Raw genomic sequence first — 17,443 nt, forward strand, 5'->3', positions numbered from 1 at the left:
GAGTGAGGTGGAGACTGTGCCATCATCCTTCCTCTCCACCTCATCCAATCAGGGAACACCTTGTATTCATTAAGAAAAAATATAAGCCAAACTGTGAATAGCAGTGATGCCAAAGAAATGGCCCCCTGTGGTCAGTGTGCAGCAAGGATGCAGCTTGGTACAGGACCTGGAAGATCGCAGCAATCACTGTAAGGCCTCATGCACACTGGAGGTTATAAAAACAGCAGTGGCTTTGCAGTGAGTTTTTCAGCGGTTTTTAGCTTTTTTGCATTGGCGTTTTTTCGGCAGTAGCGTTTTTTGACGTTTTTAGCTAAAAAAAAAAATCACCTCTCTACTATTTTAGTAACTCTGATTTTCCCACAATGCAATGCTTGCCTGAATTGCATTACATGGGTGCTCACACCCATGCGATAAGATTTAGGTGCAGAGAAAAAAGGGTCCTACAACATTTTGGTGCAAATGTGGTCCCTTTTTTCCCCCGCATCAAAATCGCATCGCATGGGTGATGCGATTCTGTCAAGCTCACTGCATTTTGAAATCTGTTTCGGGGTGTAGTTCATAGAACATTAAGCCCCTATTCACATTGGGCAGATTTGACATGTCAAATCGTGTGCCAATTCAGAGCCTATTGCCGGCAACGTCACTGTCCGAATTGGTGCAACCCTGACTTTGTGGCGCTGCACTAATTCCCAAAAGTAGTTTCTGCACTACTTTTGGCGACTTCAATAGACATCTGTGCATGAACCCATACAGATGTCTTTCAAATCGCCCCCGAAGTTGCACTGACATGCGAGTTTGAAATCGTGTTCATTCAGCTGAATGATTTCAAAACCGGTGGCGTTGCCGGCAATAGGCTCTGATTTGACATGCGATTCGACATGACAAATCGCATGCCAAACTGGCACAATGTCAACAGGGCTTCATATTCCATGAACGATCCCCCCCCCCCGAAACAGATTGCAAAATGCAGTGTGCTTGCCAGAATCACATGGCATGGGTGTTCACATCCCTGCAATGCAATTAGGTGTGGAGAAAAAAAGGGTCCTACAACATTTTGGTGCAAATGTAATCCAATTTGAGCCATACAAAATATATGCTCAAATTGCATCGCACAGACATCACCTGTGATGTGCACAGGAATGCGGTGCGTTTTGGTGCAAATCACACGCGGTGTGCAGCATGCACCAGTGTGAACCCAGGATATGTTCCATGAACGACATCTCGAAACAGAACCCAGGCTTAAAAAAAGCAATGGGAAAAAAAACGTCAAAAAGCGCCAGTTAGCAGCGTTGTTTGGCGTTAGAGCGTTTTTACAGCTGAAAAATGCTACCAAAAACCCACTGGTTTTCGTTTTTTTTTACAGCCAGAAACTGCCCATGCCAAAAACTGCTAAAAGCCTATGTGTGCATGGACACATAGGATAACATGCTGGGGCATTTATTGGCTGTAAAAAAAAAAAAAAAAAAACGTCTGATTCCAAAAAAACAGCAGCTATAAAAATGTCCAGTGTGCATGAGGCCTAATACTAAGAATGGCTACAGTGATTTTCTCCTTCCACAGTGGTCCCCTGAGGTATGAGATATGAATGCATACACAATGGTCCAGGCTAGACTAATGTCAAGTATGCAGTTAAGACTATTCCTGGAGTTTAGCTTTAAACAGCTGAATTAAATTGGATAATGTTTTGTATAAAAGTGTCAGTCTATATAATATCATATGATCAATATCAGATTATCAGATATATCAACATGCTCAGAGCAGTTCTGACACCGTCAACAACAATATAGTACTTACTACAGAGTGACTAGATAACAAAAACGTACCTGTACCACTACCACATATCGATCATACTCAAGAGCAACATAATTATGTACATTATGGGACTTTGCAGGTACCATAAAGAGTCACAACACATACCTTTAAAGAAATTATTTGTTCACAGTTTTATACAAAGATTAAAAAAAGACATGCCACAGTGTCGCCCAACCAGGGTGCCACAAGCACAAGACCAATGAGAGAACTCTGCGATGGGGGAGACCACTAATGTTAAGGGGGAGACCACTAATGTTAAGGGGGGACCGCTGGTGTCATAGAGGGACCTCTATCCAGGAGGAGGAGGCGGCTCCGACGGGAAGAAAGAAAGAAAGAGGCGGCTCCGACGGGAAGAAAGAAAGAGGCCACGCTGATGGGAAGAAAGAGGCCACGCTGATGGGAAGAAGCAGACCTCTGACGTGAAAGAAGCAGACCTCTGACGTGAAAGAAGCAGACCTCTGACGTGAAAGAAGCAGACCTCTGACGTGAAAGAAGCAGACCTCTGACGTGAAAGAAGCAGACCTCTGACGTGAAAGAAGCAGACCTCTGACGTGAAAGAAGCAGACCTCTGACGTGAAAGAAGCAGACCTCTGACGTGAAAGAAGCAGACCTCTGACGTGAAAGAAGCAGACCTCTGACGTGAAAGAAGCAGACCTCTGACGTGAAAGAAGCAGACCTCTGACGTGAAAGAAGCAGACCTCTGACGTGAAAGAAGGAGACCTCTGACGTGAAAGAAGGAGACCTCTGACGTGAAAGAAGGAGACCTCTGACGTGAAAGAAGGAGACCTCTGACGTGAAAGAAGGAGACCTCTGACGTGAAAGAAGGAGACCTCTGACGTGAAAGAAGGAGACCTCTGACGTGAAAGAAGGAGACCTCTGACGTGAAAGAAGGAGACCTCTGACGTGAAAGAAGGAGACCTCTGACGTGAAAGGAGGAGACCTCTGACGTGAAAGAAGGAGACCTCTGACGTGAAAGGAGGAGACCTCTGACGTGAAAGGAGGAGACCTCTGACGTGAAAGGAGGAGACCTCTGACGTGAAAGGAGGAGACCTCTGACGTGAAAGGAGGAGACCTCTGACGTGAAAGGAGGAGACCTCTGACGTGAAAGGAGGAGACCTCTGACGTGAAAGGAGGAGACCTCTGACGTGAAAGGAGGAGACCTGTGACGTGAAAGAAGCAGACCTCTGACGTGAAAGAAGCAGACCTCTGACGTGAAAGAAGCAGACCTCTGACGTGAAAGAAGGAGACCTCTGACGTGAAAGAAGGAGACCTCTGACGTGAAAGAAGGAGACCTCTGACGTGAAAGAAGGAGACCTCTGACGTGAAAGGAGGAGACCTCTGACGTGAAAGGAGGAGACCTCTGACGTGAAAGGAGGAGACCTCTGACGTGAAAGGAGGAGACCTCTGACGTGAAAGGAGGAGACCTCTGACGTGAAAGGAGGAGACCTCTGACGTGAAAGGAGGAGACCTGTGACGTGAAAGGAGGAGACCTGTGACGTGAAAGGAGGAGACCTGTGACGTGAAAGGAGGAGACCTGTGACGTGAAAGGAGGAGACCTGTGACGTGAAAGAAGGAGACCTGTGACGTGAAAGAAGGAGACCTGTGACGTGAAAGAAGGAGACCTCTGACGTGAAAGAAGGAGACCTCTGACGTGACAGAAGGAGACCTCTGACGTGACAGAAGGAGACCTCTGACGTGACAGAAGGAGACCTCTGACGTGACAGAAGGAGACCTCTGACGTGACAGAAGGAGACCTCTGACGTGACAGAAGGAGACCTCTGACGTGACAGAAGGAGACCTCTGATGTGACAGAAGGAGACCTCTGACGTGAAAGAAGGAGACCTCTGACGTGACAGAAGGAGACCTCTGACGTGACAGAAGGAGACCTCTGACGTGACAGAAGGAGACCTCTGACGTGACAGAAGGAGACCTCTGACGTGACAGAAGGAGACCTCTGATGTGACAGAAGGAGACCTCTGACGTGACAGAAGGAGACCTCTGACGTGACAGAAGGAGACCTCTGACGTGACAGAAGGAGACCTCTGACGTGAAAGAAGGAGACCTCAGACATGAAAAGGGGACCTCTGACATGAAGTTAATTTAATAAAGATGGTGGTGTGTACTATTCCAGTCTCAGGTTTTCCACTTGAGCGCAGTCTTTATACCCTTTTGCAATTCATTCAACTTTTGTTGTCTGGACCTGCAGCTCATATTTATTTATTCTACAACATTGATTGACACATTTACATCCCCACATACTTATTGATCATAGTGATTTCCTAGGCACGACCACCTGAGTGTATATCATTCATTTTTCTCTATTCAGGTTTTCCACTAATAAGCAACATTCACATTTTAGACTGGAGTACCTCAAAAATTCTTCATCCCTGTAAAGGGTGCTGAGACTTAAAAACATGGTATATGCATAGGTGTCAGGCCAACATGACCTAGGGCATGTATTTAATTTTTTGTAGAAATAAAGTGTGAGCACAATTGTTGGCCTACAAAGCCCCGTAACAATGTTTTCCTGGACTACCCGGTGTTAGTTCTCCAAATGAAAACATCACCTGTCACAAAGCTCTGTGCATTCCACCCATAGAAAGCAAAGTGTACAGACAGTTGTCAATAGCAGCCAGTTATCTATACATCAGATGAAGGCGATAACAGGAAACAGGCCACAACAATGGTTAAATAGAATAAAAGATTACCTTCTGCCACAAGTTCCTCCACGGTTACTTGATGACGGCCAATGGTGAAACATCTGCCCAGCGTCACCCCTCCACTGGTAAAATTTCCAGCTGATCCAGCACCCAGAGCACCCACTCCACCGCCGCCTCCACCGCTCTCCGACTTGGGCATTCGAGAAAACTTCTTCATTGTGCCCCCACCCTGGCAGCACTGACACTAGGGGCTCAGCAGGCTCACCTTTCCCCCCAGGTATGGCCAATGCCAAAAGCTGTCACACACACACACACAGAAAGGGGGGGCTGCTCATATACACTGCACCAATCCCACCAAATCCCAGCCACTCCACTAGCAGGGGCTCAGTCAGAGGTGAGCAGGCTGGCATACACACAAAGGCAGCAGATAGACAAAGCTAAGGGAGCAGGCTGCATCTACAGCATGCCACACACACTAAACAATGCTCACACAGGCAAGGGACAGCAGCAGCATGCATGCCCTGCAGACAAGGCAGTGCCCCAGCATTACCACACACAGCCCGGGGCTCCCCCTCCGATCCTATAGTCAGTGCTGGCCACTACTTGGACTTGTTGTTGTTAGCTCCTCGGCTTGTTGAAGTGCTGGAAACGGAAGAGGACAATCCGAAGTTCATCCATTCAGAGGCCAAAAAAAAAAAAAATCCACCTCCTCCCGCTGCTGCTAGCGACAGCTCCTCCTAGCGCCCGCCCAGGAAACTGACATGGAAGGAGGAGAGAGGTATGCATGCACGCGGCTTGGCTGTGCACAGAGCACACTAGTGCGTGTACACCCCAAATCTGCATGTATGTGTGAGAGACTGGAGAGGAGGCACACAGGGCAAACTGCATACTTCACAACTGCTGGCCCTTTATTAGAACCCTCTTCTACACAAAAGTCTACCGTTATTCCTATCTCTTTATCAGCCAAGGGTCTATAGGATGCTTAGAGTTCCATGTGAGCAGAGATATATTGATTTCCTACAGTTCCAGCACCAATATCACTTACCCCACCATTGACCACAATGACCAGTGCACCAGACCATGTTCACCTCACGGCAAAAAGAAACGAAAAAAGGGCGCACCAACCTAGCGCATTATCCTCAATGATTGGCTTTATTAGTACAACATATAAAATGGCTACTCACAAACAAAGGTAGAAAATAGTCATATCAAGCTCAATCGCTCCAGTGTCAGGAGTAGTCCATGTGTTAGGTGGTATCACCATATTGTTTTGGAAATGTTCACCTCACCACTGATGGTCAATGTACCAGAGCGTGCCCCCCGCTGATGGTCAATGTACCAGAACATGCTCCCCGCTGATGATCAATATACCAGAGCGTGCCCCCCGCTGATGATCAATATACCAGAGCGTGCCCCCCGCTGATGGTCAATGTACCAGAGCGTATTCCCCGCTGATGGTCAATGTACCAGAACATGCTCCCCGCTGATGGTCAATGTACCAGAACATGCTCCCCGCTGATGGTCAATGTACCAGAACATGCTCCCCGCTGATGGTCAATGTACCAGAGCGTGCCCCCCGCTGATGGTCAATGTACCAGAGCGTGCCCCCCGCTGATGGTCAATGTACCAGAGCGTGCTCCCCGCTGATGGTCAATGTACCAGAACATGCTCCCCGCTGATGGTCAATGTACCAGAGCGTGCCCCCCGCTGATGATCAATATACCAGAGCGTGCCCCCCGCTGATGATCAATATACCAGAGCGTGCCCCCCGCTGATGATCAATATACCAGAGCGTGCCCCCCGCTGATGGTCAATGTACCAGAGCGTACTCCCCGCTGATGGTCAATGTACCAGAACATGCTCCCCGCTGATGGTCAATGTACCAGAACATGCTCCCGCTGATGGTCAATGTACCAGAACATGCTCCCCGCTGATGGTCAATGTACCAGAGCGTGCCCCCCGCTGATGGTCAATGTACCAGAGCGTGCTCCCCGCTGATGGTCAATGTACCAGAACATGCTCCCCGCTGATGGTCAATGTACCAGAGCGTGCCCCCCGCTGATGATCAATATACCAGAGCGTGCCCCCCGCTGATGATCAATATACCAGAGCGTGCCCCCCGCTGATGATCAATATACCAGAGCGTGCCCCCCGCTGATGGTCAATGTACCAGAGCGTACTCCCCGCTGATGGTCAATGTACCAGAACATGCTCCCCGCTGATGGTCAATGTACCAGAACATGCTCCCCGCTGATGGTCAATGTACCAGAACATGCTCCCCGCTGATGGCCAATGTACCAGAGCGTGCCCCCCGCTGATGGTCAATGTACCAGAGCGTGCTCCCCGCTCATGGTCAATGTACGAGAGCGTGCTCCCCGCTGATGGTCAATGTACCAGAACATGCTCCCCGCTGATGGTCAATGTACCAGAGCGTGCTCCCCGCTGATGGTCAATGTACCAGAGCGTGCTCCCCGCTGATGGTCAATGTACCAGAACATGCTCCCCGCTGATGGTCAATGTACCAGAACATGCTCCCCGCTGATGGTCAATGTACCAGAACATGCTCCCCGCTGATGGTCAATGTACCAGAGCGTGCCCCCCGCTGATGGTCAATGTACCAGAGCGTGCTCCCCGCTGATGGTCAATGTACCAGAACATGCTCCCCGCTGATGGTCAATGTACCAGAGCGTGCCCCCCGCTGATGATCAATATACCAGAGCGTGCCCCCCGCTGATGATCAATATACCAGAGCGTGCCCCCCGCTGATGATCAATATACCAGAGCGTGCCCCCCGCTGATGGTCAATGTACCAGAGCGTACTCCCCGCTGATGGTCAATGTACCAGAACATGCTCCCCGCTGATGGTCAATGTACCAGAACATGCTCCCGCTGATGGTCAATGTACCAGAACATGCTCCCCGCTGATGGTCAATGTACCAGAGCGTGCCCCCCGCTGATGGTCAATGTACCAGAGCGTGCTCCCCGCTGATGGTCAATGTACCAGAACATGCTCCCCGCTGATGGTCAATGTACCAGAGCGTGCCCCCCGCTGATGATCAATATACCAGAGCGTGCCCCCCGCTGATGATCAATATACCAGAGCGTGCCCCCCGCTGATGATCAATATACCAGAGCGTGCCCCCCGCTGATGGTCAATGTACCAGAGCGTACTCCCCGCTGATGGTCAATGTACCAGAACATGCTCCCCGCTGATGGTCAATGTACCAGAACATGCTCCCCGCTGATGGTCAATGTACCAGAACATGCTCCCCGCTGATGGCCAATGTACCAGAGCGTGCCCCCCGCTGATGGTCAATGTACCAGAGCGTGCTCCCCGCTCATGGTCAATGTACGAGAGCGTGCTCCCCGCTGATGGTCAATGTACCAGAACATGCTCCCCGCTGATGGTCAATGTACCAGAACATGCTCCCCGCTGATGGTCAATGTACCAGAGCGTGCTCCCCGCTGATGGTCAATGTACCAGAGCGTGCTCCCCGCTGATGGTCAATGTACCAGAACATGCTCCCCGCTGATGGTCAATGTACCAGAGCGTGCTCCCCGCTGATGGTCAATGTACCAGAGCGTGTTCCCCGCTGATGGTCAATATACCAGAGCGTGCCCCCCCGCTGATGGTCAATGTACCAGAGCGTGCTCCCCGCTGATGGTCAATGTACCAGAACATGCTCCCCGCTGATGATCAATATACCAGAGCGTGCCCCCCGCTGATGATCAATATACCAGAGCGTGCCCCCCGCTGATGGTCAATGTACCAGAGCGTACTCCCCGCTGATGGTCAATGTACCAGAACATGCTCCCCGCTGATGGTCAATGTACCAGAACATGCTCCCCGCTGATGGTCAATGTACCAGAACATGCTCCCCGCTGATGGTCAATGTACCAGAGCGTGCCCCCCGCTGATGGTCAATGTACCAGAGCGTGCTCCCCGCTGATGGTCAATGTACCAGAACATGCTCCCCGCTGATGGTCAATGTACCAGAGCGTGCCCCCCGCTGATGATCAATATACCAGAGCGTGCCCCCCGCTGATGATCAATATACCAGAGCGTGCCCCCCGCTGATGATCAATATACCAGAGCGTGCCCCCCGCTGATGGTCAATGTACCAGAGCGTACTCCCCGCTGATGGTCAATGTACCAGAACATGCTCCCCGCTGATGGTCAATGTACCAGAACATGCTCCCCGCTGATGGTCAATGTACCAGAACATGCTCCCCGCTGATGGACAATGTACCAGAGCGTGCCCCCCGCTGATGGTCAATGTACCAGAGCGTGCTCCCCGCTCATGGTCAATGTACGAGAGCGTGCTCCCCGCTGATGGTCAATGTACCAGAACATGCTCCCCGCTGATGGTCAATGTACCAGAACATGCTCCCCGCTGATGGTCAATGTACCAGAGCGTGCTCCCCGCTGATGGTCAATGTACCAGAGCGTGCTCCCCGCTGATGGTCAATGTACCAGAACATGCTCCCCGCTGATGGTCAATGTACCAGAGCGTGCTCCCCGCTGATGGTCAATGTACCAGAGCGTGTTCCCCGCTGATGGTCAATATACCAGAGCGTGCCCCCCGCTGATGGTCAATGTACCAGAGCGTGCTCCCCGCTGATGGTCAATGTACCAGAACATGCTCCCCACTGATGGTCAATGTACCAGAACATGCTCCCCACTGATGGTCAATGTACCAGAACGTGCTCCCCGCTGATGGTCAATGTACCAGAACATGCTCCCCGCTGATGGTCGATGTACCAGAGCGCGCTTCCCGCTGATGGTCGATGTACCAGAGCGTGCTCCCCGCTGATGGTCAATGTACCAGAACCTGCTCCCCTCTGATGGTCAATGTACCAGAGCGTGCTCCCCGCTGATGGTCAATGTACCAGAGCGTGCTCCCCGCTGATGGTCAATATACCAGAGCGTGCCCCCCGCTGATGGTCAATGTACCAGAGCGTGCTCCCCGCTGATGGTCAATGTACCAGAATATGCTCCCCGCTGATGGTCAATGTACCAGAGCGTGCTCCCCGCTGATGGTCAATGTACCAGAGCATGCTCCCCGCTGATGGTCAATGTACCAGAACATGCTCCCCGCTGATGGTCAATGTACCAGAGCGTGCTCCCCGCTGATGGTCAATGTACCAGAGCGTGCTCCCCGCTGATGGTCAATATACCAGAGCGTGCCCCCCGCTGATGGTCAATGTACCAGAGCGTGCTCCCCGCTGATGGTCAATGTACCAGAACGTGCTCCCCGCTGATGGTCAATGTACCAGAGCGTGCTCCCCGCTGATGGTCAATGTACCAGAGCGTGCTCCCCGCTGATGGTCAATGTACCAGAGCGTGCTCCCCGCTGATGGTCAATGTACCAGAACGTGCTCCCCGCTGATGGTCAATGTACCATAGCGTGCTCCCCGCTGATGGTCAATGTACCAGAGCGTACTCCCCGCTGATGGTCAATGTACCAGAGCGTACTCCCCGCTGATGGTCAATATACCAGAACGTGCTCCCCGCTGATGGTCAATGTACCAGAGCGTGCTCCCCGCTGATGGTCAATATACCAGAGCGTGCCCCCCGCTGATGGTCAATGTACCAGAGCGTGCTCCCCGCTGATGGTCAATGTACCAGAACATGCTCCCCGCTGATGGTCAATGTACCAGAGCGTGCTCCCCGCTGATGGTCAATATACCAGAGCGTGCCCCCCGCTGATGGTCAATGTACCAGAGCGTGCTCCCCGCTGATGGTCAATGTACCAGAACATGCTCCCCGCTGATGGTCAATGTACCAGAGCGTGCTCCCCGCTGATGGTCAATGTACCAGAGCGTGCTCCCCGCTGATGGTCAATATACCAGAGCGTGCCCCCCGCTGATGGTCAATGTACCAGAGCGTGCTCCCCGCTGATGGTCAATGTACCAGAACATGCTCCCCGCTGATGGTCAATGTACCATAGCGTGCTCCCCGCTGATGGTCAATGAACCAGAGCGTGCTCCCCGCTGATGGTCAATGTACCAGAGCGTACTCCCCGCTGATGGTCAATGTACCAGAGCGTACTCCCCGCTGATGGTCAATATACCAGAACGTGCTCCCCGCTGATGGTCAATGTACCAGAGCGTGCTCCCCGCTGATGGTCAATATACCAGAGCGTGCCCCCCGCTGATGGTCAATGTACCAGAGCGTGCTCCCCACTGATGGTCAATGTACCAGAACATGCTCCCCGCTGATGGTCAATGTACCAGAGCGTGCTCCCCGCTGATGGTCAATATACCAGAGCGTGCCCCCCGCTGATGGTCAATGTACCAGAGCGTGCTCCCCGCTGATGGTCAATGTACCAGAACATGCTCCCCGCTGATGGTCAATGTACCAGAGCGTGCTCCCCGCTGATGGTCAATGTACCAGAGCGTGCTCCCCGCTGATGGTCAATATACCAGAGCGTGCCCCCCGCTGATGGTCAATGTACCAGAGCGTGCTCCCCGCTGATGGTCAATGTACCAGAACATGCTCCCCGCTGATGGTCAATGTACCATAGCGTGCTCCCCGCTGATGGTCAATGTACCAGAGCGTGCTCCCCGCTGATGGTCAATGTACCAGAGCGTACTCCCCGCTGATGGTCAATGTACCAGAGCGTACTCCCCGCTCATGGTCAATATACAAGAACGTGCTCCCCGCTGATGGTCAATGTACCAGAGCGTGCTCCCCGCTGATGGTCAATATACCAGAGCGTGCCCCCCGCTGATGGTCAATGTACCAGAGCGTGCTCCCCGCTGATGGTCAATGTACCAGAACATGCTCCCCGCTGATGGTCAATGTACCAGAGCGTGCTCCCCGCTGATGGTCAATATACCAGAGCGTGCCCCCCGCTGATGGTCAATGTACCAGAGCGTGCTCCCCGCTGATGGTCAATGTACCAGAACATGCTCCCCGCTGATGGTCAATGTACCAGAGCGTGCTCCCCGCTGATGGTCAATGTACCAGAGCGTGCTCCCCACTGATGGTCAATGTTCCAGAGCGTACTCCCCGCTGATGGTCAATGTACCAGAGCGTGCTCCCCGCTGATGGTCAATGTACCAGAGCGTACTCCCCGCTGATGGTCAATGTACCAGAGCGTGCTCCCCGCTGATGGTCAATGTACCAGAGCGTGCTCCCCGCTGATGGTCAATATACCAGAGCTTGCCCCCCGCTGATGGTCAATGTACCAGAGCGTGCTCCCCGCTGATGGTCAATGTACCAGAACATGCTCCCCGCTGATGGTCAATGTACCATAGCGTGCTCCCCGCTGATGGTCAATGTACCATAGCGTGCTCCCCGCTGATGGTCAATGTACCAGAGCGTGCTCCCCGCTGATGGTCAATGTACCAGAACATGCTCCCCGCTGATGGTCAATGTACCATAGCGTGCTCCCCGCTGATGGTCAATGTACCAGAGCGTGCTCCCCGCTGATGGTCAATGTACCAGAGCGTACTCCCCGCTGATGGTCAATGTACCAGAGCGTACTCCCCGCTGATGGTCAATATACCAGAACGTGCTCCCCGCTGATGGTCAATGTACCAGAGCGTGCTCCCCGCTGATGGTCAATATACCAGAGCGTGCCCCCCGCTGATGGTCAATGTACCAGAGCGTGCTCCCCGCTGATGGTCAATGTACCAGAACATGCTCCCCGCTGATGGTCAATGTACCAGAGCGTGCTCCCCGCTGATGGTCAATGTACTAGAGCGTGCTCCCCGCTGATGGTCAATGTACCAGAGCGTACTCCCCGCTAATGGTCAATGTACCAGAGCGTGCTCCCCGCTGATGGTCAATGTACCAGAGCGTGCTCCCCGCTGATGGTCAATGTACCAGAACATGCTCCCCGCTGATGGTCAATGTACTATAGCGTGCTCCCCGCTGATGGTCAATGTACCAGAGCGTGCTCCCCGCTGATGGTCAATGTACCAGAGCGTACTCCCCGCTGATGGTCAATGTACCAGAGCGTACTCCCCGCTCATGGTCAATATACCAGAACGTGCTCCCCGCTGATGGTCAATGTACCAGAGCGTGCTCCCCGCTGATGGTCAATATACCAGAGCGTGCCCCCCGCTGATGGTCAATGTACCAGAGCGTGCTCCCCGCTGGTGGTCAATGTACCAGAACATGCTCCCCGCTGATGGTCAATGTACCAGAGCGTGCTCCCCGCTGATGGTCAATATACCAGAGCGTGCCCCCCGCTGATGGTCAATGTACCAGAGCGTGCTCCCCGCTGATGGTCAATGTACCAGAACATGCTCCCCGCTGATGGTCAATGTACCAGAGCGTGCTCCCCGCTGATGGTCAATGTACCAGAGCGTGCTCCCCGCTGATGGTCAATGTACCAGAGCGTACTCCGCGCTGATGGTCAATGTACCAGAGCGTGCTCCCCGCTGATGGTCAATGTACCAGAGCGTGCTCCCCGCTGATGGTCAATGTACCAGAGCGTGCTCCCCGCTGATGGTCAATATACCAGAGCGTGCCCCCCGCTGATGGTCAATGTACCAGAGCGTGCTCCCCACTGATGGTCAATGTACCAGAACATGCTCCCCGCTGATGGTCAATGTACCAGAGCGTGCTCCCCGCTGATGGTCAATATACCAGAGCGTGCCCCCCGCTGATGGTCAATGTACCAGAGCGTGCTCCCCGCTGATGGTCAATGTACCAGAACATGCTCCCCGCTGATGGTCAATGTACCAGAGCGTGCTCCCCGCTGATGGTCAATGTACCAGAGCGTGCTCCCCGCTGATGGTCAATATACCAGAGCGTGCCCCCCGCTGATGGTCAATGTACCAGAGCGTGCTCCCCGCTGATGGTCAATGTACCAGAACATGCTCCCCGCTGATGGTCAATGTACCATAGCGTGCTCCCCGCTGATGGTCAATGTACCAGAGCGTGCTCCCCGCTGATGGTCAATGTACCAGAGCGTACTCCCCGCTGATGGTCAATGTACCAGAGCGTGCTCCCCGCTCATGGTCAATATACAAGAACGTGCTCCCCGCTGATGGTCAATGTACCAGAGCGTGCTCCCCGCTGATGGTCAATATACCAGAGCGTGCCCCCCGCTGATGGTCAATGTACCAGAGCGTGCTCCCCGCTGATGGTCAATGTACCAGAACATGCTCCCCGCTGATGGTCAATGTACCAGAGCGTGCTCCCCGCTGATGGTCAATATACCAGAGCGTGCCCCCCACTGATGGTCAATGTACCAGAGCGTGCTCCCCGCTGATGGTCAATGTACCAGAACATGCTCCCCGCTGATGGTCAATGTACCAGAGCGTGCTCCCCGCTGATGGTCAATGTACCAGAGCGTGCTCCCCGCTGATGGTCAATGTACCAGAGCGTACTCCCCGCTGATGGTCAATGTACCAGAGCGTGCTCCCCACTGATGGTCAATGTACCAGAGCGTACTCCCCGCTGATGGTCAATGTACCAGAGCGTGCTCCCCGCTGATGGTCAATGTACCAGAGCGTACTCCCCGCTGATGGTCAATGTACCAGAGCGTGCTCCCCGCTGATGGTCAATGTACCAGAGCGTGCTCCCCGCTGATGGTCAATGTACCAGAGCGGGCTCCCCGCTGATGGTCAATGTACCAGAGCGCACTCCCCGTTGATGGTCAATGTACCAGAGCGCGCTCCCCGCTGATGGTCAATGTACCAGAGCGCGCTCCCCGCTGATGGTCAACGTACCAGAACATGCTCTCCGCTGATGGTCAATGTACCAGAGCGCGCTCCCCGCTGATGGTCAATGTACCAGAGCGCGCTCCCCGCTGATGGTCAATATACCAGAACGTGCTCTCCGCTGATGGTCAATGTACCAGAGCGCGCTCCCCACTGATGGTCAATGTACCAAAACGTGCTCCCCGCTGATGGTCAATGTACCAGAGAGTGCTCCCTGCTGATGGTCAATGTACCAGAGCGTGCTCCCCGCTGATGGTCAATGTACCAGAGCGCGCTCCCCGCTGATGGTCAATGTACCAGAGCGCGCCCCCGCTGATGGTAAATGTACCAGAGCGTGCCCCCGCTGATGGTCAATGTACCAGAGTGTGCTCCCCGCTGATGGTCAATGTACCAGAACGTGCTCCCCGCTGATGGTCAATGTACCAGAGCGTGCTCCCCGCTGATGGTCAATGTACCAGAACGTGCTTCCCGCTGATGGTCAATGTACCAGAGCGTGCTCCCCGCTGATGGTTAATATACCAGAACGTGCTCCCCGCTGATGGTCAATGTACCAGAGCGCAGGGCCGGTGCTTCCACTAGGCAAACTAGGCAACCACCTAGGGCGCATTGCCACCTAGGGGCACAGCCATGAATCAGCACTCTCTCTCCATCATTAATGATCCTTGTGAGCTGAGGGGAGAGGCGGCAGTGGGTGAGGAAGAAAGGACAGAGGAAGATGATAGGTGTCTGTGGCAGTGGCAGAACTACCAGGCCTTGGCTTTCCACCGCTGTTTGGGGGGGGGCCCAATAGGCAGGAAGGGAGCCCACCGGAGTGCTGCCTGCATGATGATCCTCTTCGGCTGGAGCTGAGTGGCCAAAACCCGAGCAGGAAGTGATACTCTGCACTGAGCTGGTGGGCAGCCGTTCACGTCCCTGGGTCGATAATAAGCAGGGAGCGGAGGAGAGCTGAACCTGAGCCGGAGCTCAGCACTGACTGCTGCTTCTCCATCCACCACGAGCCAGTTGGAGCCGCGGTGAGCACTGTGGTCCAGGAGAGGAGCGTCCTGGGAAAAGGAATCAGGGTGAACGAGGACAGAGTGCGGACCACTCTCTTCATACTGCCTAGTGGGTGTCCCCAGAACAGGGGATCGGGGTCCCGGGGTGTGACATGGAGGATCCCTGGTGTGAAAGGGAATCGGGGTCACCAGGTTTGCCATGGTGAATCTGAGTCACCAGGTGTGACATGGGGGATAGGGGTCCCTGGGTGTAACAGGGGTTCGGGGTCACCATGTGTGCCCTGAGAAATTGGGGTCCCTTCATGTGCCATGAGGGATTGATGTCCCCAGGTGTGACATGTAAAAACATCAGGGTCTCTCCGAGTGTGACATGGAGGAACATCAGGGGCCCCTGGTGTGACATAGAGGAACATTGTGGTCACTGGGTATGACAGCATGAAATTGAGGAATATTGGGGTCCCAGGATGTGACATGGAAAAACATCAGGGTCCCTGGGTGTGACATAGAGGGACATAAGGACATGAAGGAATATGGGGGTCACTGGGTATGACAGTATAACATGGAGGAACCATCAGATCAGGGTCACTGGGTATTACATAGAGGAGTTTTTAACCCTTTCCCTTTTTATTTATTTATTTTTTGGGGGGGGCGCAAGTAGCTGGTCTTGCCTAGGGTGTAAAATAGTCTAGCACCAGCCCTGCCAGAGCGTGCTCCCCGCTGATGGTCAATGTACCAGAGCGTGCTCCCCGCTCATGGTCAATGTACGAGAGCGTGCTCCCCGCTGATGGTCAATGTACCAGAACATGCTCCCCGCTGATGGTCAATGTACCAGAACATGCTCCCCGCTGATGGTCAATGTACCAGAGCGTGCTCCCCGCTGATGGTCAATGTACCAGAGCGTGCTCCCCGCTGATGGTCAATGTACCAGAACATGCTCCCCGCTGATGGTCAATGTACCAGAGCGTGCTCCCCGCTGATGGTCAATGTACCAGAGCGTGTTCCCCGCTGATGGTCAATATACCAGAGCGTGCCCCCCCGCTGATGGTCAATGTACCAGAGCGTGCTCCCCGCTGATGGTCAATGTACCAGAACATGCTCCACGCTGATGATCAATATACCAGAGCGTGCCCCCCGCTGATGATCAATATACCAGAGCGTGCCCCCCGCTGATGGTCAATGTACCAGAGCGTACTCCCCGCTGATGGTCAATGTACCAGAACATGCTCCCCGCTGATGGTCAATGTACCAGAACATGCTCCCCGCTGATGGTCAATGTACCAGAACATGCTCCCCGCTGATGGTCAATGTACCAGAGCGTGCCCCCCGCTGATGGTCAATGTACCAGAGCGTGCTCCCCGCTGATGGTCAATGTACCAGAACATGCTCCCCGCTGATGGTCAATGTACCAGAGCGTGCCCCCCGCTGATGATCAATATACCAGAGCGTGCCCCCCGCTGATGATCAATATACCAGAGCGTGCCCCCCGCTGATGATCAATATACCAGAGCGTGCCCCCCGCTGATGGTCAATGTACCAGAGCGTACTCCCCGCTGATGGTCAATGTACCAGAACATGCTCCCCGCTGATGGTCAATGTACCAGAACATGCTCCCCGCTGATGGTCAATGTACCAGAGCGTGCCCCCCGCTGATGGTCAATGTACCAGAGCGTGCTCCCCGCTCATGGTCAATGTACGAGAGCGTGCTCCCCGCTGATGGTCAATGTACGAGAGCGTGCTCCCCGCTGATGGTCAATGTACCAGAACATGCTCCCCGCTGATGGTCAATGTACCAGAACATGCTCCCCGCTGATGGTCAATGTACCAGAGCGTGCTCCCCGCTGATGGTCAATGTACCAGAGCGTGCTCCCCGCTGATGGTCAATGTACCAGAACATGCTCCCCGCTGATGGTCAATGTACCAGAGCGTGCTCCCCGCTGATGGTCAATGTACCAGAGCGTGTTCCCCGCTGATGGTCAATATACCAGAGCGTGCCCCCCGCTGATGGTCAATGTACCAGAGCGTGCTCCCCGCTGATGGTCAATGTACCAGAACATGCTCCCCACTGATGGTCAATGTACCAGAACATGCTCCCCACTGATGGTCAATGTACCAGAACGTGCTCCCCGCTGATGGTCAATGTACCAGAACATGCTCCCCGCTGATGGTCGATGTACCAGAGCGCGCTTCCCGCTGATGGTCGATGTACCAGAGCGTGCTCCCCGCTGATGGTCAATGTACCAGAACCTGCTCCCCTCTGATGGTCAATGTACCAGAGCGTGCTCCCCGCTGATGGTC

At 53.6% G+C, this 17,443-nt stretch overlaps 1 protein-coding gene across 2 annotated transcripts in view; it reads right to left on the reverse strand.

Annotated features, from left to right (window-relative positions):
* The window catches only part of BMP2K (BMP2 inducible kinase), a 271,429-nt gene extending 266,236 nt beyond the window's left edge, over positions 1 to 5,193 (reverse strand). For both annotated transcript variants that reach the window (XR_014225958.1, XM_082273188.1), the window contains exon 1: positions 4,521 to 5,193. Coding sequence is in view for 1 of the 2 variants with exons in the window: in XM_082273188.1 (XP_082129314.1) it covers positions 4,521 to 4,689 (169 nt within the window). In the remaining variant the exon portion in view is untranslated. The remainder of the gene's footprint in view (positions 1 to 4,520) is intronic.
* Between the last annotated feature and the right edge of the window lie 12,250 nt (positions 5,194 to 17,443).

This window comes from Pelophylax lessonae (assembly GCF_965119305.1).
Source record: "Pelophylax lessonae genome assembly, chromosome: 1".
Classification (NCBI taxonomy): Eukaryota; Metazoa; Chordata; class Amphibia; order Anura; family Ranidae; genus Pelophylax; species Pelophylax lessonae.